Below are 27,385 nucleotides of genomic sequence, written 5' to 3'. Positions count from 1 at the left end.
GTGTTGTTTTATGCACAGGGCCTGAGTTTTGGTTCAGTCTCCCCCCAAAAAAAGTGAGATTCAAATTCTCACAAAGTGGATATACTGCAGTCCTGTTAGTTTGTCGTATGTCAGCCAGCCACTTTCTGCCACTTAGATTGCGTTGTTATATACACTGGGCCTAAGAATATATCAGCCTAATATATATAGCCTAATAAAATATCATGCCACATGAGAACCTTGAGCAAATATTGGCTACCAAACAAGCAGCTCTTGTAGACCGTTTGGTTCAGGTATTCCCAGCACACAGCGCCGGTGATGGTTCTCACACAAGCCGTAGGGGGCAACATGGCAGAGGTGTTAGAGGTGCACAAATCAGAAGTGGCGTTGGACAGAGGGGTTTTATGACCAGGTTGTGGAGTGATTTTGCAATGACCGCTGACACGACAGGTACTGCTGCATCAATTCAAAGTGACAGGAGACAGTATTTGTCCAGTATGGTTACCAACTATTTTTCCTCCCTTATCGATGTTCTCCCTCACAGGTCATTCCCCTTTGATTACTGGGCATCTAAAATAGACACCTGGCCTGAATTGGCAGAATATGCATTACAGGAGCTCGCTTGCCCAGCTTCTAGTGTGCGATCAGAAAGAGTCTTCAGTGCTGCTGGTTCAATACTGACTGAAAAAAGGACACGTCTGGCTACCCAGAATGCTGATGATCTAACCTTCATTAAAATGAACCAATCATGGATTTCAAATTATTTTGCCCCACCTTCCCCTGCAGACACGTAGCTTGCCTGAAAAATGTCTTGCTTTTGGCCTCCTCTTACTGGCTGCTCCAAGTCCTCCATTTGCAGCTGCTGAATGTCCACCATAGGCCATTTTTATACCTCCCTAAATGGGCTGACTCCCCCCACAGGGCCGTGTTCACCACTTGGCGCAAGCACCCGTGCGAGTGCCGTTTGCCTGGACATGTGGGTGTGCCCACTCTTGGGCGACGGCACTGGCACAGGGTCCCTCATAGTACAATGAAGTGCCTCTGACGGTGGTGGTGCACAACTGTCAGACACACTGTCGTAATATGAGGGGCCCAGTGCCAGTACCGCCGCGCACGAGAGAGTGTTCCCCCCCAGCTCGAACAGTGCTCTACCACTTGCAATACTTACCTCTCCCTCCTCCACCACTGTGTAGTCTGTGCTCTTAAATCCTTCAATGGCACTCCCAATACAAATTTGTTGATAGATGATAGTTAAAATATACAGGGGCCCTGGCCTCCATTTAGACCAGTTAATACTTTGCGCCTACTACCACTGTCTGCTACTCAGCAGAGGAGCCCACCCCAGTACATAGCTATGCCGCCTGTTTAGTCCTGTTACCAATTTTGAACTGCATTTAGCCTACTTTTTTATTTTGGGCCTACTGACTGTGTCTGCGCCACTCATTACAGTTGTCCTCCACTGAACAAAGCTATGCCGCCTGTTTAGTCCTGTTACCAATTTTGAACTGCATTTAGCCCACTTTATTATTTGGGCCTATATCTGTGTTTCCTCCTCATCCTGCCCATTGCCCAGCCACTGCTAGATGAGTCTGCTGGTACATTGACCCAGACCACTACATTCCACTTGCACTCTACACAGCCTGAATCTGACCCTGCTGAAAGTCCGGTTCCCCTTCCCGCATACTATACACGAGGATAAAGAGGAAGGTGCAGATGAAAGTGCAGGTTCCTTCATCAGGTGGGGGGGCATACTCGTTGGTGACGTCACTGGCACAGGGCCCCTCATAGTACGCAAAAGTGTCTCTAGCAGTGGGAGCCGCCACCTGCCCTCAAACACACCGCCGTACTATGAGGGGCTCAGTGCCAAGTGCTTGCTCAGGATCACAGCACTTGCAAAGTTGAAATACTTGCCTCTCCCTGCTCCACCGCCGTGATGTATTCCGCGTTTCCTGGGCCCACGAAAATCTTGAGCCAGCCCTACCCCCCACAACTTTAACCAAATGACCCCCTGTTTTCAATGCCTAACTATTATTATACAATAAATTAAGATTGACAAGCTTAAGAAATAAGAATTGATGTTTTTGGCATTAAAATGGGCACTGTAGGTGTTTTCCTGTCCTCCACTCACTGCCGACTTTGATTCCCCATTGACTTGCATTGGGTTTCGTGTTTCGGTCGGCCCCCGACTTTTCGAAATAATCGGCCGATTTCACCCGACCTGACTTTTGACACAAAGTCGGGTTTCGCGAAACCCGACTCGATCTGAAAAAAGTTAAAGTCGCTCAACTCTACTCCTCACCTTTGGGAGCAGTGATAGGGTCCCACACCTGGGGTAAGTGCAGGGCCTCTTTCCATGTTTACGTACAGTCAGAGTGTAATATCCTACCAAACAAGGACTTTCACTTTAGGTCTTGTAAAGAAATTTTTGATTTGTTCTGTTAGAAATTCAACATACTGTTATTCCAAATATTTCTCATAACTGTCAGTAAATGACATGGCGACAGTGAGGACACACTTTCTGTGCAAAGTTCGGGTGTTCCTAACAGTCCATAGTCCAGAAAGAAGGGGGGTATGTATGAAGCCAAATGTTGAAGCAATATTTATATGCAGATGCGCGGATACCGTACAATGCAACCATAAACCACATTGACATGCAAGTGAAGCAAAAGTAGCAGTTTCCAGCTCCAATAAAAACATTTATTGCTGCACTTGTTCATAAAATTTTTAATTACCTCCTTTCCTTCCATGGAATTGTCATTTTAACATTTTTTTGAATACACAAAATGTTTTTAATGGAGCTGGAAACCACTATTTTTTCTTTGAGTATTCCACGTCTGGTCAGGACGAATCTCTGTACTCCACTATATAGAACCGCAACAGGTACCGTCAATGGATGCAGATAAATCACTTTCATTGTTAGGCCACGTTCACACGTTCGGTATTTGGTCAGTATTTTACCTCAGTATCTGTAAGCCAAAATCTGGAGTGGAACGATCGGAGGAAAAGTATAATAGAAACACTTCACCACTTCTGCATTTATCACCCACTCCTGGTTTTGGCTACAAATACTGCGGTAAAATACTGACCAAATACTGTATGTGTGAATGTGGTCTCAAAAGAATTCCCCAAGAATGATTCAAACGTAGCCCATCCTACTGATATGTTAAGATGGGTTGCAGTCTGAAGAAACACTGCTCCAGAGACCTGTGTGTCAATTGACAGGAGCTGAATCGAAAGCACACACAAGTCCATTAGCTGAGAAGTGTGTGACAGAAGAAATACATTTTTTTTCAGCTGACTGAGCACTAAGGATTTTTTTACCCAGCCTCACTCCTCCATGTCTAGTCAACTGAGGTGAAGGTATATTTCTAATTGTGTCACACACTTCACCTCTTCTCGGCTCATGGAGGCATGTGTGCTTATGATAAAGCACTTATCATTTGACAGAGGTTTCAGGAGCAGTATTCTTCACACTGCAGCCCATCTTGACACATGAGCACAACGGGCTACCGTTTGATTTATGTGATGGGGGCCTTTTTTTATTACAGTCCTAGAGAACCCCTTTAAGGCTACTTTCACACTAGCGTCGTACTCGGCCCGTCGCAGTGTGTCGGGCCGATGTACCGACGCAAACTGTGGAAGCGCCACCCAACGGGGGCAGCGGATACATTTTTCCAACGCATCCACTGCCCCATTGTGAGTTGCGGGGAGGTGGGGGCGGAGTTCTGACCGCGCATGCGCAGTCGGAAATGGCAGACACGGCGCTCAAAAAAACGTTGCAAACAACGTTTTTTGTTCAGATGGTCCGCCACAACACGACGCAACCGTCGCACGACGGCAATGCGCCGCAATGCATCGCTAATGTTAGTCTATGGGGAAAAAACGCATACTGCAGACAACTTTGCAGGATGCGTTTTTTCCCCAAAATGACGCATTGCGACGTATCCCAAACGACGTTAGTGTGAAAGTAGCTTAAAGCGTGCATGGTTGTGCAACAAAACAACATTCCATCAGAAATATTTCTTAGTGTGTGTGTTATAAGCTTCACCTTATTGTGACCATGTATAACACTGAAACATTCCCGTACTGGCATATGGATGGCAAACAGACAATTTACCTCATTAACTCTCTCACGCCAATCAAATGTCTGAAAATAAGCTGTGCTTCTAGATCAGGATTTAAGAGATCGTTCCATTCCTGTAATGTGACTTCATGTCGAGTTTTGTCACAGCCAGCAACTGAAAATAAAGCAGACAGCTTACATGAACAGTACCTGGTCCGGTCTAACAATTAAAGGGTTATTCCCATAATCGCATTATATTTCACAAAGCATAGTAAATGCATACTTATTGATAATATAGAGACCAAATTGAGCACACAGATTGTTCCTTGTACCTTTGTCTTTTTTGTTATCTTAATATGCCCCTCTGTTCATCCAGCCTCAAATGGGTAGTCCAATTCTTATACAGCTAAAACAACATTTCCCAGCAGCATAATGCTTCCCTTCAGTGTTGCAGACCCTTCTGTCCCTCTCCTGTGTGACCCACCTCTCTGGGTTTATGTCTCAGAGCTGTGCTGGAAGCTGACTGAGGAATATGTAAAAAAGCGCTGACTTCCAGCACAGCTCTGCTAGGCTATGTTCACTCAGCTGTACCTCCACCACAGATATGTCGCACGTCATCAAGCTAAGTTATATTCAGAGGGAGCCTACTCCTGGAGATATGTCCTGGTCCAGAAATGTGAATGTGCTGTAAAAGTTTAGGATGGGGTTACCCATTCAAAGGGGTTATGCAGAATTAGAAAATCATGGCTGCTATCTTACAAAACTATCTACTGCAGACAGATCACGGATACAAACTGCAAATGCCCCTCTGATGGTGCATATCGCAGAAGATAATCATGAAAGCATGGTCTCTGCAATGGTCATCTCAAGCTGTGTTGTGGAGGCAGAGCAGAAGGCAGAACTGTTGATCTCTGCTACAAACCAACTAATAGATCAATAATGTAAAAACTCACATGCAGCTATATTGAGTACGGCAAAAAATAAAATCGGTATGGTGGAGTAGTGTACAGGATACAGTGTACAGAGGAATAGAGTGTATTCTGAAAGTAGAATACATTATGTTGGTGGAAGATGCACAGCAGAGCTATGCTGAAAGACAGCTGAGACTGCACTGCGCATGACTGACCAAAAGCAGTGGACCAACAAAAAGATGGATCAAATTAGTTCTGGAGGATAAATAAAGCCTAAAGATGCATTTTGGGGGGTAATATGTGCAAAATAGGGCATATTTAAAGGGAACCTGTCATGTTAAAAATGGTATCTCATCTACGGGCAGGATGTCATAGAGCAGGAGTAGCTGATCGGATTAGGGGAAAATTTCAGTAAACCTTGCAATTTAATCATTAAATCCCTTTTGTTTGTAAGCATGCGAGTCGGCCCTATTCAGTGATTGACAGTCTTCCCTGTATGACTGTGCCTGCAGAGATAGCTGGCAATCACTGAGTAGAACCGCCCACTGGACTCATATGCTTACAAATACCAAGTTATAATGAATATTTTCCAATAAACCTGCATATGATTCATTCACACCAAGCTTTATACCATGCTGTTCTCTGATCAGATTACAAGTACATCGTGCCAGGTTCATTTTAAAAATGAGATTGGCACAAATGAATAAATACATATGTGCATTAATAGTAGAACATGCTGTGATTTGGGGAATACTCCTTTGAAGGGGCTGGCCAGAATTAGAAAAACAAGGCGTATTTCTTCCAGAAACATTTCCATACCTGCCCATGGGTTATATGGGTCAGATGAACTGACCTGACTGAAGCCGAGCTGCAACACTACAGACACGATAGTTTTACAATAAAGCTGTCATGAGTGTATAATTCTGCATAACACCTTGGATAGGATAACCATATTATAGACATTTATGGGATTTCCACATAAACGCATAGATCAATACATATCTCCGGAAGAAGGCTCCCTATGAACCCTCATCCCATGAATATTCTGGTATTTTTGTGGTTACCATATTATCCCATATAAGTCATATGTTATTTAATTTAGATTAGTTGATAGTGCAGCTCCCCAGGGTCCTGGTCATTGCAGTAATGTCATTCTTCCACCAGGGGGGAGTGATGTTACGTCTGATGGCAATAAAGGAGATCACCTTACCAGGTATCATAAACCACACAACACACTTCACACTCCAGTCCACCAGGGGGAGCTATGCTCCTATCTATTAGGGCACTCCTCACAGTTGGGTAAAACTGGTGGCTTGGATAGGAAGTTAGAGAGAAGCTGACTGGGCTTCACCCAGGCAGCACCTGTCAGGCAGACAGGGGAAAGGAGGAACATCAAACAGCTGCAGACAGAGTGGTCCCTGACATGGGTTGGATCCTGTCAGAGGCCTAGCCAGAAGGTTACGGAGCTGCACCTGCCCCACGTGCAGTAGCATCCTAAGAAAGAACACAAAGGGAATTGCGTTGCTGAGAGTGAGAAACAAAGTCATAGCGAAAGGAGAGAAAACCAGATGGAGTTCTGCCCTGTAAAAGGCTGCCTCATTCTGAGGCGCAGAAGCCGGCAGCCAGAACACCGAGGGAGCAATCGTCTCCAAGCCTTGCTTCAGAGACTGGCAGAACAGCTAGTTCCATATTAGTTGCCCGACCCATACCCAGGAGGCACCATACCCAGGAGGCACGGTGGGAACTTGTGGGGGCTGGGGCATCGTAGGGTCCCTGTAAAAAGCCTCAGGCCATCAGTCATACGGGTTTGTCCTATCCATACCATCTGGGGGACAGAGAGAAAGAGATAGAACATCTAGAACACCAATATCAGTTGTGAGGACCTCACCGAGAAGCTCAGCAGGGAGGTACTACAACACTCAGGCGCTAGAGGAAGGCTACTGATTTCCACCTGGATAAGGGGACTCTGGAATTGCCTTCAGACCGGCCGGACTCTGCCTGCCCTGTGATCTGGAGCTCTGGACTGTGGACGCTGAAGCCTTCAGTAAAGATAAAGAGACTGCAACCTTGTGTCCTCGTTATTCACTGCACCTTACAGCATCCACCATTCACCATCTACACTCTGGGAAGCCCTGGGGATACACTTCACCTGTGGGAAGGTATACCATCTAGCTGCCATAACATCACCCCAGCGGACCCTTAAGCAGCGTCGGTCACCGTGACCGAATACCACAGGTCGCGTCACGAACATTATCCTATTACAGTAACTTTCGCTCTTTTATTGGACGCCCCTCAAAGGGCCGCGGACCGGGTCAGGCCACCGTGACATCCCTGACGAGAACCAAAGGTCCGAGTACCCCATTGCCCTGACGTGGAGGCGATCCAACTTCACTGCTGACAGCAATAGTTTCAATATATATAAAAAATTGACTAAAACAAAAGTGCCCATGACGGTCAATCAGGTTTATAGTTTCATTTTCAAAAAGGCCTTTGAGAAATGAGAAGTGAATTCTGATAGGTTGCCATGGACAGCTGCTCAACTTGAAGCAGTTTTGGGGTAGTTTTCCCATTTATATTGTTTGAGGAGAGGTAGCACAAGATAAAAATTGTATATAAGGTAGTATGAGGATGTATATATAGACACTAAAAACATCTCTAAGTGTAAAAACTCTTATGCGCGTGTAAGGAGGTTGCTTTCCCTGCTCCTTGCCTGGAACCACTTATTCAGACAGCTGGGTTGTTGGGGGGAAGACTTTCTGCCCTGGACAGAGGGGACCAGGTGACTGCTGGGAGGAGAGGGAAAAGAGAGAGGGGTGTGGTCAGATAAGAGCTGGAGAGTAGAGAGAGGACAGCGCGCCAAAGAGAGGGCAGGCTGCAGCGCCGTGCTCCCCAAAAGGTAGTGCTCCCCGTGAGGGCACTGAGGCTGAGATACCCACCATAGTGAAGGCAGGATGTGAGAGTGTGGACTTGGCAGCCTTCGTAATCTGAAAAGATGCATCTCCTGACAGTGACCTGAGCGCGCAGCCCCGGTGACCGCAGTGACAAGCCAGAACCCCTGAGTGTGACAAGTAAACTGCTCAGTGTGTGTGTAGCATTACAACTGCAGAAAGCCTGCCAGCCTGATATACAGAGACTGGCAGCAGAGTGGCTGAGTTACTTCCTTCTTTCAGCTTCACTGGAAGAAAAGACTTAACCCCGGAGTCTCCAGTTCCCAAGAGACAGAGGAGAGACTTCAGGATCTCAAGCACTGCTGGTGACTGTACCCACGTTGGAATAAGGACCCTCCAGTCAGGACCTCCCTGGATTGATAAGTTACAAGAACATTCGTTAACCGTTACGATTCCGCTTAACTGTTTACTGTTTGCTTTATCTCTATTAGCCCCCTGTTTACTCCCTGCGAGGAGAATCTTACTCCTGTTAATACATTGCCCCCAACAGTTGGTCTGTCTGTTCCGTGGTGACATACTCAACCCTGCACTCTATTACACGCGCTAAAAACACAATATTATTTATGGATGATGCAATACCTCCTTTGTCCTTCTGGTGGCAGCAGCTCCACTTCTCTCCTTTGTAGACACCAGGATGATAGGAGCCTAGCATATCACTGTTGTTAACACAGATCTTTCTCAATGCAGAGAGCCACTGATTTAGCTCATTAACGCACTGAAATACAAGCAAGGGGTTAAAGGAATGCTTTTGTGAACACGTAATCTTACATGATAACCAGAATGTCAATAAAAGGAATAAACAAATATTAACAGCTGTAGGCATGTTCTATACATGAACTGAGGCAAACCCTCAAAAAAACCTGTGAAAATGCAGGTTGTGAGATAGTAAAACACGAAAAAATGCCAAGGGGGTGAACAATGAAGAATGAGTTAACAATGCTGCATGTTTTGGCCCCTACCCATCACCTTTAAAATCATGTAATTGGGGTTTCTACAACCCTTTATATCACAATAGGCGCTCCTGAATACCTCTGAAAAAGTGATTTATGCAGGTCCTATGCTGTTTGTAAGTTGTGTGGACCGGTCTGATTGGAGAATCCAGATTGCAATCTGCACCACCCAAGGCCCTTGAAACACCACCTATTCTATCTGGGTGGAAGTGGATGAAGTCTCTACATCATCCACACAGTGCTTGAAGTCTCGTGACTACCCAGAAGGGAGCGAGAAGACGTGGATTCTCTTATCTGACTGGACCTCAATTCCCCTCTAGGAAAAATGTTCTTCAGGAGGCCCACGGAGAACTGAAATAGTAGATATCCATCCATTAAATGCCAGGTTTATAGTGTGGAGTGGAAACGTGTCGAGGCGCAGTGTGTGGATGGCTAAGTACACTAGACACACACTGCAAGAAAGAAAGTATCTAATCTCCCTATTTAAAGGGACTCTGTCACCTGAATTTGGCGGGACTGGTATTGGGTCATATGGGTGGAGTTTTCGGGTGTTTGATTCACCCTTTCCTTACCCGCTGGCTGCATGCTGGCTGCAATATTGGATTGAAGTTCATTCTCTGTCCTCCATAGTACACGCCTGCGCAAGGCAAGATTGCTTTGCACAGGCGTGTACTATGGAGGACAGAGAATGAACTTCAATCCAATATTGCAGCCAGCATGCAGCCAGCGGGTAAGGAAAGGGTGAATCAAACACCCGAAAACTCCGCCCATATGACCCAAAACCAGTCCCGCCAAATTCAGGTGACAGAGTCCCTTTAAATGATATACCTTTTTGTTTAATTGTCCTATATTGTCTAAAAAGAAATATAAGGAGGTTTTACGTATTGTTTGTCTTGTCCTATGTGTTCAGTGCACATCTGAAGCCCAGTCTGCATGAGTAAATAGGCTATTAAATGACTGTCAATCTGTAAACAATTATTGATCACAGATAAGGAGGATCTGTGGATAATCAGTGCTGCTGGTAACCCAGATAATAAATCCAAATCCACACAGAAAGTACATGAGGTTTTCTTTATATAGTAAACATGTTTTGAAGCACTAGAGACTTCTTTACCAGGACAAGAAAGCTTTCTTGTCCTGATGAAGTCTGTAGAACTTCAAAACGAAGCAGGGGCACGGGCTGGATTGGATGGCACCAAAACTGCCTCCCTAGGTTCGTCTATTAAGGAATTATGACTCCTCTTAGGTTTTGGGAATTTTTAGCTGACAGAGGCAAGGGGAGGGGGTTTAAGTACTGCCCCTATTCTTTCATAGGAGAAGTCAAGGAACAGAGGGAACCACCAGGGTTCCATGTGGCAGCTACTGATAATTGACGTATATATTCTGCTTATATCTTTTGTCCTACCACTATCTGTATTTGCATAGCTGACCATTGTATATGTATAACCATTGTGTATATAGCGTATTGTCTAGTGTGCCCAAAAAACTGATTATAGGGAACCTGTCACCCCCCTCAGGCGTTTGTAACTAAAAGAGCCATCTTGTGCAGCACATATGCTGCATTCTGACAAGGTGGCTCTTTTAGTTATGCTCCCTGCACAAGCTGAAATAAACGTTTATAAAATACGCCCCCTCATACCCTGAAATCGCCAGGGAGGCAGGTCTTTCTTTACTAAGCCAGATGCCTCCCAGCCGTCACTTCGAGCCTGTGTGCGCCGGGCGCCGCCTCCTCTTGCTTCATTATCGTTCCCGGCACCTGCGCTGTAAGTTTTTTTCGGCATGCGCAGTTGCGCTGCCCTTCGTAATTACAACGCAGGCACCGGGGACGATAATGAAGCAAGAGGAGGCGGCGCCTGGCGCACACAGGCCCGAAGTGACGGCTGGGAGGCATCTGGCTTAGTAAGGAAAGACCTGCCTCCCTGGCGATTTCAGGGTATGAGGGGGCACATTTTATAAACGTTTATTTCAACGTGTGCAGGGAGCATAACTAAAAGAGCCACCTTGTCAGAATGCAGCATTTGTGCTGTACAAGGTGGCTCTTTTAGTTACAAACGCCTGAGGGGGTGACAGGTTTCCTTTAAAGAGAATCTGTCACCCCTGGGACGTATCTGACCTATTAATATGGGTATACAGGTAATAGAATTGTTATACTAGTCCTACTGTACCTGTATGTCTGATATTAGCGGTCTTGTTGCTGAGAAATGTTATAGTCTGTCTTTATGTAAATGATTTGTTCCAGGCTCTGGGGCGTGCGGTGCATGGAAGAAATCCCTGCCCCGTCTTCATTATAATACTACCACCTCCCATGCATGTCAGTTACGACCCCAGAATCCTGCATTTGTTCCCTGCACTCCCTAAGAAATACATACCTCATCCTCGCTTCTGTGGGCACTGCATACAGGGATCTGCTGTGCAGGCACCGGCAACTTCCGCTCCAGTGACCTCTGGTATGCGCGCCGATAAGGTGCTCTCCGCACTTCCTCCCTGCATAGTCATCGCCATGTACATATGGTTCCAAGCAATGACTGTGCAGGGAGGAAGTGGGGAGATCATATTATTGGCGCACACGCCGGAGGTCACAGTGACTCGCCGGCGCCTGCAAAGAAGATCCCTGAATGCAGTGTCCATAGAAGGGAGGATGAAGTATGTATTTCTGAGGGAGTGCAGGCACAGGATTCCGGGGCCATAACTGATGCTGATGGCAGGGGGTAAGTATTACAATGAAGACAGAAGGCAGGGATTTCTTCCAGGCACCACACGCCCTGGAGCCTGGAAGAAGTCATTAAAATAAAGAAGAATATAACATTTTTCAGCATCAAGACTATTAATATGAGGCATACAGGTAAGGCTAGTGTAACATTTCTATTATCTGTATGCCCATATTAATAGGTCATATACATCCCAGGGGGGACAGATTGCATTTAAATAATTTAACCTTGAACTGCGTTTTTATCTTGATCCACAAATCCACACATCCGTTTGTTGGTTTATCTGTTCATGCTACCAGGGCTGGTTTCCGGCCCGATATAATCCCGTTAACGGACTGGGCTTATATCTATCGAGGAACTGGTGGCAGTTCTACCGGGTAGGCAGCGCTCTGTTTCACTGGTGCTAGTGAAAGGGGCCTCTCAGCCTGCCAGGGTTGTGAGCGAGTGTGGTGCCACGTCAGTGACTGCGTGGGCCACATTCTCTCACTCCCTGTGCCTCTCTGGACCCGTGAGGACAAGGGGGGATGTGAAACTACGCCAGGTTGTATGTATTGAGTGTATTGATATGGTTCTTTGGTTGTTGTTGATTTTTTCTATGCAAGTACAGTATATTTATATTGATCTAAAGTCACACATTGAACTGGCTTCATTAGACATTGATGTTTCTTATTGATTCTAATGGTTGCTATTGTTAATACTTTCATTGCGTTAAAAAATAGAAAATAAAGCCTTTAAAAATAATAAATCTTCTGTTGAGCCCTCTCATTGTCAATGATTAATAGTTAGGCAGAATGAAAATTTATTGTTCTATATTGATAATATTATCAGTACCTTACACTGCAAATATAACGCTTCCAGGCCGCCATTCTCATCTGTGTAAATAATTTGCATTACATTTGAATTTCCGAAGCTTTTCTCTTCCACTTTCTCCAGGGCTCGGACTCTTGATAGAGGTATAAATGAACTTTTCTGCACCCAAACAGAGAGAAATAGCATAAATTAAGCATTGCATTGAGTACAGGGTAAACTACCTTGATTGCTGAACGGCTTGCAAAGAAGTTATAGGAGTGAAAGCAATGACTTGAATGGGTAATCTCATCTTGACTGATGCCCTATTTAAGCACATGGACTTCAGCTTAGGACCCCCTCTATGAGCCAAAGTGGAGAGCTCCTAGCAGGCATTTGTTCCAAATATTAGCTAAACGGCCATTTACATGTACTACATTTGCCATGTAGTGGTTGCTGCAGAGAAATCAGTGTTCAATAGCGACTTTCCCTGGTAAAATCAGCTGGGGTCTTTGGAGATGGACCTGTGGTGATCTGCTAAGTTCCATGACCATTAATATATGAACTTCCTTAAAAAATTGCATATATGGGAAAAAGTATGTCAATTTAGAATCTGGTTCCAAGCATCTCAAAAGATGAGGTCAAAATTAAAGCTAATTTGCATAGATTCTTTAACACTGGGCATTTTAATTCTAGATTTGCTGTAGGGTCATTTTATAAACATCATACATAGGACCATTGATTTAGGATTAAGAAAAACAGAATAAAATCCACAAAATGTTCTAACCTTGGAAAATTGAGTTTTTGCAAAACTTAATGCGTCAACCGTTAATGAGAGGAAGAGCTTTTTGAAAGTAGATGAGAGCAGGTATCCTTTACATTTAGTTTTGTAGACCATCAGTTGACCTTCTTTGACCGTCAGGCTCTGAAGATTTAGTGCCTTCTGCAGATCAAGCTCTAAAATAGAAACAATATGAGCTTAAATGGGTATTCCTATCTCCAAGATCCTATTCCAATATGTAATAATAATATTAGCAAATACCTCCAATTACAAATATACCATAGTTCTTCTGATCCGCTATGTCGCTTACCCCATGTGCAGGGCTTGGAGTAGCCTGGGTGTCCATGGTTATGAACACTAACAGTTAACTAACTGTCACTATATGAGAAGGCATAACCATGGATACCTAAGCTACTGAAATGCCCTACACATGGGGTAAGCGAGATAGCGAATCAGAGGAACTATACTACATTTCTAAATGGAGATATTTGCTAATATTATTATTATTACACCTACTACTTATTGGGATAGGCAGGGCTGGCGTTAGCGGCAGGGAGGCTAGGTAGATGCCTAGGGTCCCCGCTCCCCCAAGGCCCCAGCCAGTAGCATGCTGCTAATAGTGGCATGCCACGTAGCTGCTATGAGGCCCATGAGTCAGGGGGGCCTGCCCGGTGCCAGCGCCGACCCCCCAACTGTGAGCCGCATTCAACTGTATCGGCATCATAGACGCCGATACAGGTGAAAGCAATGATGAAAGAGAGGGGGTCAGATGACGCTCCCTCTTCTATCATTCCCCTCTGCCTCGCTCTGACACTGTGGGTGCGCAATGACGTCACTTCATCATGTACCCGCTGTGTCGGGCAATGCAGCTGCTGATACCAGAGCAGAGCCTGGAGCAGCACAGGGAATGAAGAGGAGAGGTGAGTATTGTGTTTTTTGTTTTAAATCTATCAGTTAGTGAGTACTGGACTGTGTGGCTGGATTATATTCTATGGGGGGGAGGGTGGGGGGCTACATTATATTCTAGGGGGGGTGAGCTGCATTATATTCTATGAGGGGGGCTGCATTATTTACTATGGGGGGCTGTATTATACAGGTGCTTCTCACAAAATAAGAATATCATCAAAAAGATAATTTATTTCAATTCTTCAATACAAAAACACCTGCAAAGACTTCATTGGTGTTTAAAAAGGTCCTTTAGTCTGTTTCAGTAGGCTCCACAATCATGGGGAAGACTGCTGACTTGTGCTGACTTGACAGATGTTCAGAAGGCAGTAATTGACACACTCCACAAGGAGGGTAAGCCACAAAAGGTCATTGCTAAAGTTGCTGGCTGTTCACAGAGTGCAGTATCCAAGCATATTACTGGAAAGTTGAGTGGAAGGAAAAAGTGTGGTAGAAAAAGGTGAGCAAGCAACCAGGATAACTGCAACCTTGAAGGGATTGTTAAGAATTGACCATTCAAAAATTTGGGGGAGATTCACAAGGAGTGGACTGCTGCTGGAGTCATTGCTTCAAGAGCCACCACATACAGACATATCCAGAACATGAGGTACAAGTGTCGCATTCCTTGTGTCAAACCACTCATGACCAATAGACAATGCCAGAAGCATCTTACCTGGGACAAGGAAAAAAAGAACTGGATGTTGCTCAGTGGTCCAAGATGTTGTTTTCAGATGAAAGTAAATTTTGCATTTCATTTGGAAATCAAGGTCCCAGAGTCTGGAGGAAGAGTGGAGAGGCACATAATCCAAGCTGCTTGAGGTCAAGTGTGAAGTTTCCAAAATCAGTGATGGTTTGAGGAGCCATGCCATCTGCTGGTGTAGATCCACTGTGATTTATCAATACCAAAGTCAGCGCAGCAATCTACCAGCAAATTTTAGAGCACTTCATGCTTCCCTCTGCCAACAAGCTTTTTAGAGATGGAAATTTCATTCTCCAGCAGGCCTTGGAACCTATCCACACTGCCAAAAGTACCAATACCTGAATTAAAAACAAGAGTATCACTGAGCTTGATTGGCCAGCAAACTCGCCTGACCTTAGCCCCATAGAGAATCTATGGGGTATTGTCAAGAGGAAGATGAGAGACACCAGACTCAACAATGCAGATGAGCTGAAGGCTGTTATCAAAGCAACCTGGGCTTCCATAACACCTCAGCAGTGCCACAGGCTGATCGCCTCCATTCCCCAGCGCATTGCTGCAGTAATTGATGCAAAAGGAGCCCCGACTAAGTATTGAGTGCATTTACTGAACATACATTTTAGTAGGCCAACATTTCAGATTTTAAAATAATTTTTCAAGCTGGTGCTATAAAGTATTCTAATTTACTGAGATAATGATTTTTGGTTTTCATTGGCTGTAAGCCATAATCATCAACATTAACAGAAATAAACACTTGAAATAGATCACTCTGTTTGTAATGATTCTGTATTGAAGAATTGAAATAAATTAACTTTTTGATGGTACTCTAATTTTGTGAGAAGCACCTGTATTTCTACCCTCCTCTAACTCTATGAAGCCAGCCAATTCTGTCAGTGAAATAAAGAGATGGAGATTGAAAGAATATAAGTAGGTGGGAAGTTCCACATAAATGTTTGGCCACGACAAGGGTGCACCAGGCGACTTACTTGGTATGTTCAGTCATTCTGGGCTGACAGACTCCCTTTTTAAGGAGCAGGACTGTAGACATCATAAGTATATTGGGATAAGCAGTTTGCGAGAGCGGAGGCCGCAGAGGAGGGAGCCGGAGCTGATACCGAAGAGGAGGAGGAGGAGGAGAGCCCAGCAGGAGAACATGAGGTACAAAAGGGGAGAAAGGAGAGTAAAATGGCGGTGGCAGAAGGGGGACCCGAGGAATTGGCGCCAGAAGCTGAGCCTACCTTAAGAGACGTTTTTGCGCTGGTTTCTTCATGTAAACAGTCTCTGACCTTACAGATACAGGAGGTTAAGGGAGACACAGCCCAGATAAACGCAGCCATGCAGAAGATTGACAAACGTGTGGGGGAGGTAGAGGAGAGAGTGAGCACTGCAGAAGACCATATAGTGCAGCTGCAAAAAGCAGAGAAAAAGTTCACTCAAGCAATAGCTGAATTGGCGGCGAAAAATGAGGACCTTGAGAACAGGTCCAGAAGAAACAATATTCGCATAGTGGGCATCCCTGAAAAAGCTGAAGGGAGGAATCCAACGGAATATATTGAAAACTGGCTGTTAGAGACTTTTGGAGATATGGCGCTAACAAAAGTGTTCGCGGTAGAGAGAGCGCATAGGGTCCCACCGAAACCACCTGTCCCTGGAGTGAATCCCCGTACCATGCTCGCCAAAATTCTAAATTATAGAGACAGAAACATTACCCTGAGGAAGGCCAGAGACATGACGGATCTGACAGTTGAAGGCCAAAAGATTGCTATCTACCCAGACTATTCTACTTTGGTGCAGAGACAACGGATGATGTTCACGGGTATAAAGAGACGCCGAGGGAGCTGGGAGTGCAGTACTCCATGATGTTTCCAGCAAGACTGAGGGTGGTGGCGTTTGATAAAATTCACTTTTTTCAGAAGCCGGAGGAAGCTACCCAGTGGATCGATATCAATGCTAAAAAGCTCAAAGGAAAAGGAGACTGAAACTGTGGGAAGAGTCTGATTTTGGTTATCTATTTGTCAGTGGGCATAGAGTCATGTGATTGACAAACTAGGGGGTATGGGTGGTGAAGAAGGGAGCTGGATTATACTCAGTTAAAGTTAAAGGGAGAGTGTAATGGCTGCTGGGAAGGAGGGAGGAAGGGTAAGCGGCATATTTTAAGTGTATGCAGGTTTCTTGCGTGTGTAAATAATTCTACGTTAAAATACTTTGAGACACGTTATTTTTCAAAATGTCTGAAATCCTGTTATGTACAGTGGTGGGAGGAGGGTTGGGAAGGTAATGCCAAACGGAGTGTTCGCTATGGGCGATGATGCCCCACTCTTGAAAAGAGGTGGAATGGTTAGATGTGAGGGGGGGAAGGGTGGGAGGGGGAGATGGGAGGGGGGGAGGGAAGTTAGACAGCTCATGCTCAAAAAAGATGATACTTTGAGTGAAGATGAGCCAAGTGATGGGGACCCGTTTTAAGATTTTGTGCTGGAATGTGAGAGGCCTAGGGGAGAAATCCAGACGTGCCGCGTGTTTGCAACATGTAAGAGACCAACGGGCCTCAATGATTTGCTTGCTGGAGACGCATTTGGTAAGGGAAAAGGTGGATGTCCTGAATAGACGGTGGATCCAGAAGGGATATCATTCTACCTTCTCCACGTATGCAAGAGGAGTCTCAATCTTGGTTCCAGCGGGAGTTCAGTATGAGGAGTTGAAGGTATATGTGGATGTGGATGGGCAGTACGTACTAATACAGTGTATATTGTATGGAGTGATGTTGTGTGTTGCCGCGATGTATATTCCGCCCCCCTACTCTAGCAGGAAAATTAGAGAAGTAATGGAGCGAGTGGAAAGATGGGGACCGACACCGTTAATAATTATCGGGGATCTAAACAACATCTGTGATGAATATTGGGACAAAAATAAAAATACTCAGAATAGGTCGGAGGGACACATAACAACATTTGGCACCTATATACAGGAGATAGGTATGATTGATCTTTGGAGGGTCAGACATATTGGAGAGAGAGGGTACTCATGTTATTCACCAGCGCATGCCACGCTCTCTAGGATTGATATGGCTCTGGGTAACAGGATTTTGGACACGTTGGTTGGGGAGGTGAGATATCTGCAAAAGGGTCCTGTCAGACCATAGTCCAATTGAAGTAGAGGTTAGATTGGAGGGGGCACGTTCGACAAGTGGGAGAGAATGGAAGATTCATCCCAATTGGTTACAGAGCATTGAGTTGGAAAGTATAGGACGGGAGGTGGCGGAATTCTTTCTCTTAAATGATGGAAGCACTGATGCTCTTACAATCTGGGATGCAATGAAGGCGTATCTGAGGGGACTACTGTTTAGGGACATTAGTAGGTGTAAGCGGAGGACGAGGGAGGCAGAAAAAGTGGCAATTGAGGAGTTGAAGGAAGCAGAAGACGGGATGGCCACACTGGGAACCCCTGAGGCAGAGAGAAGGATGAAAAACGCACAAAATCATAGTAACATAGTAACATAGTTAGTAAGGCCGAAAAAAGACATTTGTCCATCCAGTTCAGCCTATATTCCATCATAATAAATACCCAGATCTACGTCCTTCTACAGAACCTAATAATTGTATGATACAATATTGTTCTGCTCCAGGAAGACATCCAGGCCTCTCTTGAACCCCTCGACTGAGTTCGCCATCACCACCTCCTCAGGCAAGCAATTCCAGATTCTCACTGCCCTAACAGTAAAGAATCCTCTTCTATGTTGGTGGAAAAACCTTCTCTCCTCCAGACGCAAAGAATGCCCCCTTGTGCCCGTCACCTTCCTTGGTATAAACAGATCCTCAGCGAGATATTTGTATTGTCCCCTTATATACTTATACATGGTTATTAGATCGCCCCTCAGTCGTCTTTTTTCTAGACTAAATAATCCTAATTTCGCTAATCTATCTGGGTATTGTAGTTCTCCCATCCCCTTTATTAATTTTGTTGCCCTCCTTTGTACTCTCTCTAGTTCCATTATATCCTTCCTGAGCACCGGTGCCCAAAACTGGACACAGTACTCCATGTGCGGTCTAACTAGGGATTTGTACAGAGGCAGTATAATGCTCTCATCATGTGTATCCAGACCTCTTTTAATGCACCCCATGATCCTGTTTGCCTTGGCAGCTGCTGCCTGGCACTGGCTGCTCCAGGTAAGTTTATCATTAACTAGGATCCCCAAGTCCTTCTCCCTGTCAGATTTACCCAGTGGTTTCCCGTTCAGTGGGTAATGGTGATATTGATTCCCTCTTCCCATGTGTATAACCTTACATTTATCATTGTTAAACCTCATCTGCCACCTTTCAGCCCAAGTTTCCAACTTATCCAGATCCATCTGTAGCAGAATACTATCTTCTCTTGTATTAACTGCTTTACATAGTTTTGTATCATCTGCAAATATCGATATTTTACTGTGTAAACCTTCTACCAGATCATTAATGAATATGTTGAAGAGAACAGGTCCCAATACTGACCCCTGCGGTACCCCACTGGTCACAGCGACCCAGTTAGAGACTATACCATTTATAACCACCCTCTGCTTTCTATCACTAAGCCAGTTACTAACCCATTTACACACATTTTCCCCCAGACCAAGCATTCTCATTTTGTGTACCAACCTCTTGTGTGGCACGGTATCAAACGCTTTGGAAAAATCGAGATATACCACGTCCAATGACTCACCGTGGTCCAGTCTATAGCTTACCTCTTCATAAAAACTGATTAGATTGGTTTGACAGGAGCGATTTCTCATAAACCCATGCTGATATGGAGTTACACAGTTATTCTCATTGAGATAATCCAGAATAACATCCCTCAGAAACCCTTCAAATATTTTACCAACAATAGAGGTTAGACTTACTGGCCTATAATTTCCAGGTTCACTTTTAGAGCCCTTTTTGAATATTGGCACCACATTTGCTATGCGCCAGTCCTGCGGAACAGACCCTGTCGCTATAGAGTCACTAAAAATAAGAAATAATGGTTTATCTATTACATTACTTAGTTCTCTTAGTACTCGTGGGTGTATGCCATCCGGACCCGGAGATTTATCTATTTTAATCTTATTTAGCCGGTTTCGCACCTCTTCTTGGGTTAGATTGGTGACCCGTAATATAGGGTTTTCATTGTTTCTTGGGATTTCACCTAGCATTTCATTTTCCACCGTGAATACCGTGGAGAAGAAGGTGTTTAATATGTTAGCTTTTTCCTCGTCATCTACAACCATTCCAAAAAATCATTTGGAAAAAATTCTGTTAGGCAAAGCTGAGAGGAAACGGGATTTCCAAAGGGTATTGTTTTATCAGGAGGGAGAAACAGTGGGACATATGCTGTCGGTAGTGGCTGCTGCTCAGAGAGGGTCTTCATATATACACTCTTTGGAATCTGCAAGTGGAGGTAGAATAACGGAAACGCCTGAAATCTTGAGGGCCTTCGCGGACTTCTATGCAGATTTGTATTCCTCTCGGGTTGGTGAATCGGTCGAGGACACATTGACTTTCTTGGAGGGTCTGGATCTGCCGAGACTGAATGAGGCAGATAGGGAGAGCCTTGAGGCCCCTATCACTGAGGAGGAATTGAGTCGGGCATTGATGTCTATGACTAATGGGAAGGCGCCTGGGATTGATGGGCTACCCGCTGAGATCTATAAAGGTTTGGCAGAAGTGTTGATTCCTAGATTAAAAATGGTACTGGAGGAAGCGAGGTCCTGTGGGTGCTTGCCAGCCTCTATGAGAGAGGCCATAATAGTGGTTATTCCAAAGGAGGATAAGGACTTGGGGAAACCGGAGTCTTACCGCCCAATTTCTTTACTAACTATTGATGTCAAGCTTCTGGCCAAAGTGTTGGCTCTCCGCCTCTCTAGTGTTATTGCGAGTCTGGTGCACTCTGACCAATCTGGCTTTATGCCTGATAGATCAACGGCGATCAATTTGCAGAGGCTATATGTGAATCTGCAGGTAGAGTCTGATAACTGTGGTCGAAGAGTGATTGCATCGCTAGATGCGCATAAGGCGTTTGACAGTGTTGAATGGGGATACCTCTGGCAGGTGCTGGAACGTATGGGGTTTGGTCCGCAGTTTGTGGCCTGGATACAGCTGTTGTATTCATTACCGTCGGCTAGAATTAGAGTAAACGGGGAGCTGTCTCGACCTATAGAGCTGGCTAGGGGCACTAGGCAGGGATGCCCGCTCTCACCCCTCCTGTTCGTGTTGGCTGTAGAACCTCTTGCTGCTAAGATTCGGCAGTCTGATAGGGTCCCTGGGTTTAGGTATGGGAAAGTAGAGGAAAAAATAGCGTTATATGCGGATGATGTTTTGCTGTTCCTGGCGGATCCAGACGATTCACTAAGAGGGGCCATTGAAATTGTTGAGAGATTTGGTACTGTGTCGGGACTAACAATTAATTGGGATAAGTCGGTTCTTTTTAGGGTGGATGACGTTGGAGAGAATGTGAGTGAGGATGTTGGGGATGAGAGGCTAAAGGTGGTTTCCCAATTTAAATACCTTGGAATATGGATTTCGGTGCCAATTGAGGAGTTCCTGCAAAGGAATTTGACTCCTGTTATGGGGGTACTCAAGGCGAAGGTAGATGCCTGGAATAAACTACATCTATCGGTCGTCGGTAGGGTAAACCTTATTAAAATGGTCCTGATGCCAAAAATTCTATATGTTCTACATAACGCACCAATTTGGGTCCCTCGGGGGAAGTTCAGGCAGATTAATGCCCTCTTTAGAAGTTTGATATGGGGAAGACAATATCCACGTATTAGCCTGGAGACGCTTCAGCGACCCAAGGAAGATGGTGGATTGGCTTTGCCCAACCCGGAAATATACTTCCTTGCGGCCCAGAGCCAGCATTTGAAGGGCTGGGCGCGAGGGGCGTCATCCAGTGCAGTACAACATCTAATGGAAGAGGTGACGGACCGACGACCGGTGGTCAGGTGTTTGGAGGATGGCTCCTTGGGCGCTTTGGGGAGAGTATACCCAACCCTGTTCCTGATTCGCAAATTATGGAATAGACTAAGGCAGATTCGCGGGGTTACAGGGTTGACTAGATTCACACCGATATGGTCTAACAACAATTTAAAGGAATTTGAGGCCTTGGGGGGACTGATGGAATGGCAGAATAAGGGAATTTGCTTTGTTCACCAGATAATCCAGCAGTAGGCATTGAAGTCCTTTTCCCAATTGCAGGTAGAATTTGGTCTGCGATCCACAGGGGAATATCAGTATGCGCAGATGAGACATGCCTTTAGAGCTCAGAATAAAAAGGTTGATATCAGTGTTCAAGATGATATAGTGTTGGAGTATGTGTGTGGTGACGGGACTACAAGGGGAGTTATTTCCACTCTGTATAAGGACCTTATGCACACGTTTTTGCTAGATTTCCCTATAAAGGCGAGAGCTAAGTGGGAGAGGGACGTGGGGCCGATGGAGAATGAAACCTGGGAATCGGTGATGGAGTGGGTTCCGCGACTATCCTTGAGTGAACCATATAGACTCTCGCAGCTATATATTCTGCATAGAGTATATAAATCTCCGGAAGTGCTATACAAAGCGGGATTGCGTGCCAACTCTGAGTGCCCGAGGTGTGCGAGTGAGAATGCAGGAATATATCACATGATGTGGATGTCTCCTAGGCTGGCTGCTTTTTGGGTGGTGGTTTTGAGCCGGGTTGAAGTAGCGTATAAGTGTAGAGTTCTTAGAGACCCGATAGTATGCGTGCTGGGATATGTGGAAGAAATTGGAGTTGACAATACTTGGAAGATTGCAATCGCTAGGCTACTATACATGGCCAGGAAAGTAATAGCACGAAATTGGATAAATGCGGAACCACCTGCGAGAAGGGAATTTCTCCAATATGTTCAACATGGTCTAAAATTGGAAAAGGGGGTGTACAAAAAAAGGGGGAAAATAGAAATGTTTAATAAGATGTGGTCTCCTTGGCTTGAATTGAATTGAGGAGTATAGACGTCGAGTTCCTTAAGACCTGGATAAGGATAAATTGCACGAGGCAGAGAAGGCCTCAGTGGGGTGAAGATTGGGATTGAGCTGTCTTAGGGGGGAGGGGGGTAGTTGGGGTAATGTTGGGGTTTATTAAATAAGAAAATGTGTATGTGATATATTGCAATGTAAATGGCATTCTGATGTTCTTCTTTATATTGTTAATAAAAATCTATTTAAATCAAAGTATATTGGGATATATTTTACTTGAATCGAAATGCAAAACAGAGTCAACGCATAGGGTATTCTAGAATATGTATGTAGTTTATTTATGAAGATTTAAGAATAATGCAATGAATACACAGTATTTTCTGGGTAAAATATATACATTCAGTGAAGCGGTGTTTAAATCCCACGCCAATATCACTGATTGGTCGCGGCCGGCAAGGCCCGACCAATCAGCGTAGAGTGGTTTAAATCTCGAGCCAATATCTCTGATTGGTCTTGGCCGGCCGGGCGCGACCAATCAGCGAAGCGTGGTTCAAATCCCACACCAATTCGCAGCCGGACTGCGCCTATGTTATTCTCTCTCTCACAGACTGTCCTCCATGTTATTTTCTCCCTCATACACTGTCCTTCATGTTATTCTCTCCCTCACACACTGTCCTCCATATTATTCTCTCCCTCACAGACTGTACTTCATGTTATTCTCGCCCTCACAGACTGACCTCCATGTTATTCTCTCCCTCACAGACAGTCCTCCATGTTATTTTCTCCCTCACACACTGTCCTCCATGTTATTCTCTCCCTCACAGACTGTTCTCCATGTTATTCTCTCCCTCACAGACTGTCTTCCATGTTATTCTCTCCCTCACAGACTGTTCTCCATGTTATTCTCTCCCTCACAGACTGTCCTCCATGTTATTCTCTCCCTCACACACTGTCCTCCATATTATTCTCTCCCTCACAGACTTTCCTCCATGTTATTCTCTCCCTCACAGACTGTCCTCCATGTTATTCTCTCCCTCACACACTGTGCTCCATGTTATTCTCTCCCTCACAGACTGTCCTCCATATTATTCTCTCCCTCACAGACTGTTCTCCATGTCATTCTTTCCCTGACAGACTGTCCTCCATGTTATTCTCTCCCTCACAGACTGTCCTTCATGGTATTCTCGTTCTAGTATATGTATGTAGTTTATTTATGAACGCTGATTGGTCGAGGCCGGCTGGGCGCGACCAATCAGCGACGCGGGATTTCGGTTAAAGACAAACAGACCTTAGACAATTTACTATATAATTGTCTAAGGGTCACTTCCGTCTGTCTGTCTTTCTGTCTGTCTGTCATGGATATTCATTGGTCGCAGCCTCTGTCTGTCCTGGAAATCCAAGTTGCTGATTGGTCGTTGCAAAACAGCCATGACCAATCAGCGATGGGCACAGTCCGGAAGAAAATGGCCGCTCCTTATTTCCCACAGTCACTGCCCGGCACCCGCATACTCCCCTCTACTCACCGCTCACACAGGATTAATGCCGGCGGTAACGGACCGCGTTATGCCGCGGGTAACGCACTCTGTTACTGCCGCTATTAACCCTGTATGTCCCCAATCTTTTACTATTGATGCTGCCTATGCGTCATCAATAGTAAAATTTGTAATGTTAAAAATAATAAAAAAACAAAAAACCTGCTATACTCACCCTCCGTTGTCCGCTGAGCCGCTCGCGCCTGCCGCCATCTTCCGTTCCCAGCGATGCATTGCAAAATTACCCAGAAGACTTAGCGGTCTCGCGAGACCGCTAAGTCATCTGGGTAATTTTGCAATGCATCCTGGGAACGGAAGATGGCGGCAGCCGTGCGCCTATCGCTGGAGCTCCTCTGGATCCCAGGAGGTGAGTATATAACTATTTTTTATTTAATTATTTTTTTAACAGGGATATGGTGCCCACACTGCTGTATACTACGTGGGCTGTGTTACATACTGCGTGGCTCTGTGCTGTATACTACATAGGCAGTGTTATATACTCCGTGGGCTGTGCTATATATTACTTGGCCACTGTTATATACTGCGTGGGCTGTGCTATATACTACGTGACTGGGCAGTATACTACGTGGCTCTGTGCTGTATACTACGTAGCTGGGCAATATACTACATGGCTGGACAATATACTACGTGGCTGGGCAATATACTTCGTGACTGGGCAATATACTATGTGACTGGGCAATATACTACGTGGCTGGGCAATATACTACGTAGCTGGGCAATATACTACGTGACTGGGTAATATACTACGTGACTGGGCAATATACTACGTGGCTCTGTGCTGTATACTACGTCACTGGGCAATATACTACGTGGCTGGGCAATATACTACGTGTCTGCTGTATACTACGTCGCTGTGCAATATACTACGTCGCTGGGCAATATACTACGTGGCTGGGCAATATACTACGTGACTGGGCAATATACTACGTGGACATGCATATTCTAGAATACCCGATGCATTAGAATCTGGCCATCGTCTAGTTATATATATAGATGTGCACAGGACATCTTTTTCAAATGGATTCTACCTAAAAAAGCAATGCAAAACTACAGCATAAAAATTTACATACTGCACAGCAATATAATAACGGCATTACTGTGCACATGTCCTGTCTTTTGTCACTTCTTTTAACCGCTTCAGTGAACCGTGAAGCATTCAAAAGAAGCAACATGTTCCTTCTCCAGGCTGCTTCCACTAGAAAGATGCAGGCAGAGGAGGTGCCATAAAAGCGATGTAAAAACTGCCAGTGAAGCCACTTCATGAAAAAGACCCTAGGAAAATGTTGGCACCTCCACTGGCTGGCTTATAGACCTTGTGTGCACATACTCTTTTTGCCAAGAAGGCTGCCACAGTGTGATATTGGGGCTATGGATTTGGATTCAGCGGGAACATTTGGTATTGATCTGGATACAAGGGTTTGAAACTATAGTGCAAGCTTTTTTTCAACAGTGTACATATAGTGATTTTAATAGTGACAACCTAGCACTGATAGGATTCAGTATCAGTACAATGAGGTGTTGAGTTCCCAGTAAAATGAGGTGTTGAGTTCCCTTGTTACCTTCCTTCTCCTCAATGTCTATAAGTTTGATGATAAATTCCTTTAGCTGAGAAACTCCTTGTTGGATGGTTGGCTGCAGTGGAGCCATCCAGGACTCCTTCGCTCTGCTTGCTGGAGCATCCATATTACCAACGTTCTGAACAGCCTATAATGCAAAGTATAGGATTAATAAGAAGTAGGAAATGTGTTAGACAAGAACCGATTTTAAGTTCTTATGAAGACTTAGGCCTGTCCCACACGTCCGGATAATTCCGGGACCGGAAAAATCGGTACCGGAGTTATCCGTGTCCGTGTGCTCACGTGGCACATCAGTGTGGCACACGTGCGGCAGCCGTGTGCCGTCCGTGTGCCGACTGGGTACCACATGCACTGTGCAGGAGACAGCGCTAGAGTTAAGCGCTGCCCCCTGCTTTGGGTGCTGAATCCAGAATTCATTCCTTCTTCCCAGCAGCGTTCACTGGAGAGAAGGAATGAAAAATCATTGTTTTTTTTATTTTTTTGTGTTTAAAATAAAGTTCCCGGTAATCTCCCCCCTCCCACCCCCTGTGCGCCCGCCGTCATTAAAATACTTACCCAGCTCCCTCGGCGCTTCCTCTCAGTCGCTGCTTGTCCTGTATGAGCGGTCACGTGGTGCCGCCCATTACAGTGATGAATATGCGGCTCCACCCCTATGGGAGGTGGAGCCGCATATTCATCACTGTAATAAGCGGCACCACGTGACCTCTCATACAGGAAGAGCTGCAACGCTGAGAGGAAGCTTCGAGGGAGCCGGGTGAGTATTTTCTTTCCAGCGGGCGGGCGCACAGAGGGTGGGAGGGGGTTGGTTACAGGGAACTTTATTTACACCGCAAAAAAAAAAAAAAAAAAAAGATTTTTCATTCCTTCGCTCCAGCGAACACTTGCTGGAGAGAAGAAATGAATGGGGCTTCAGCACCACAAGCTGGGGGGACAGCGCTTACTGTAGCGCTGTCTCCTGCACGGCACACGGACTGCACACGGACAGCATCCGTGTGCGGTACGTGTTTTACATGGACCCATTGACTTTAATGGGTCCGTGTGATACGTGCGCTCCCACAAACTCTGACATGTCTCCGTGTTTTTCAAACGGACACACAGTCCGTGAAAACACGCTGACATGTGCAGAGACACATTGATTTTAATGTGTCTACGTGAGTCAGTGTCTCCGATACGTGATGAAACTGTCACCTCACGTACCGGAGCCACTGACGTGTGAAACCGGCCTTATAGAGGGTCTATCAAAAAATGGAAATAGATACAGGAAGCAAAAAATGGACACATATGCTGGTAGCTCCATCAGCTCATGTTGCCTCACTATTTCTGTATGATATATTCTATAATCGTATATCAGTAATGGATAATATGCTATTCTTGGGCTACGAACCGAACAGCTTGCATTTATGGCGAGCCATCAGTACTTTTGTACAGTATAGACGTTAGTACTTTTAGTTGGGTCATATTTCCACTCATACTTATTTTGTCTGAAAAAAATTTGAATCAATGATTTATATATGGAAAAAGAAATACAAAATAGAAGAAAAGGT

The 27,385-nt window shown here is 45.1% G+C and overlaps 1 protein-coding gene across 5 annotated transcripts in view; it reads right to left on the bottom strand.

The window, feature by feature from the left end:
- Positions 1 to 27,385, bottom strand: part of LOC138670188 (ras GTPase-activating protein 4-like) — a 324,283-nt gene that overhangs the window by 5,221 nt on the left and 291,677 nt on the right. For all 5 annotated transcript variants that reach the window (XM_069757300.1, XM_069757303.1, XM_069757302.1 and 2 more), the window contains 5 exons: positions 25,824 to 25,968; positions 13,133 to 13,302; positions 12,391 to 12,528; positions 8,481 to 8,616; positions 4,097 to 4,217 (listed from right to left, as the gene is read on the bottom strand). In XM_069757300.1, the coding sequence (XP_069613401.1) occupies positions 4,097 to 4,217; positions 8,481 to 8,616; positions 12,391 to 12,528; positions 13,133 to 13,302; positions 25,824 to 25,968 (710 nt within the window). The remainder of the gene's footprint in view (positions 1 to 4,096; positions 4,218 to 8,480; positions 8,617 to 12,390; positions 12,529 to 13,132; positions 13,303 to 25,823; positions 25,969 to 27,385) is intronic.

The sequence above is a fragment of the Ranitomeya imitator genome, chromosome 3, assembly GCF_032444005.1.
Source record: "Ranitomeya imitator isolate aRanImi1 chromosome 3, aRanImi1.pri, whole genome shotgun sequence".
Taxonomy (NCBI): Eukaryota; Metazoa; Chordata; class Amphibia; order Anura; family Dendrobatidae; genus Ranitomeya; species Ranitomeya imitator.
This window is presented reverse-complemented; position numbering and strand designations above follow the sequence as displayed.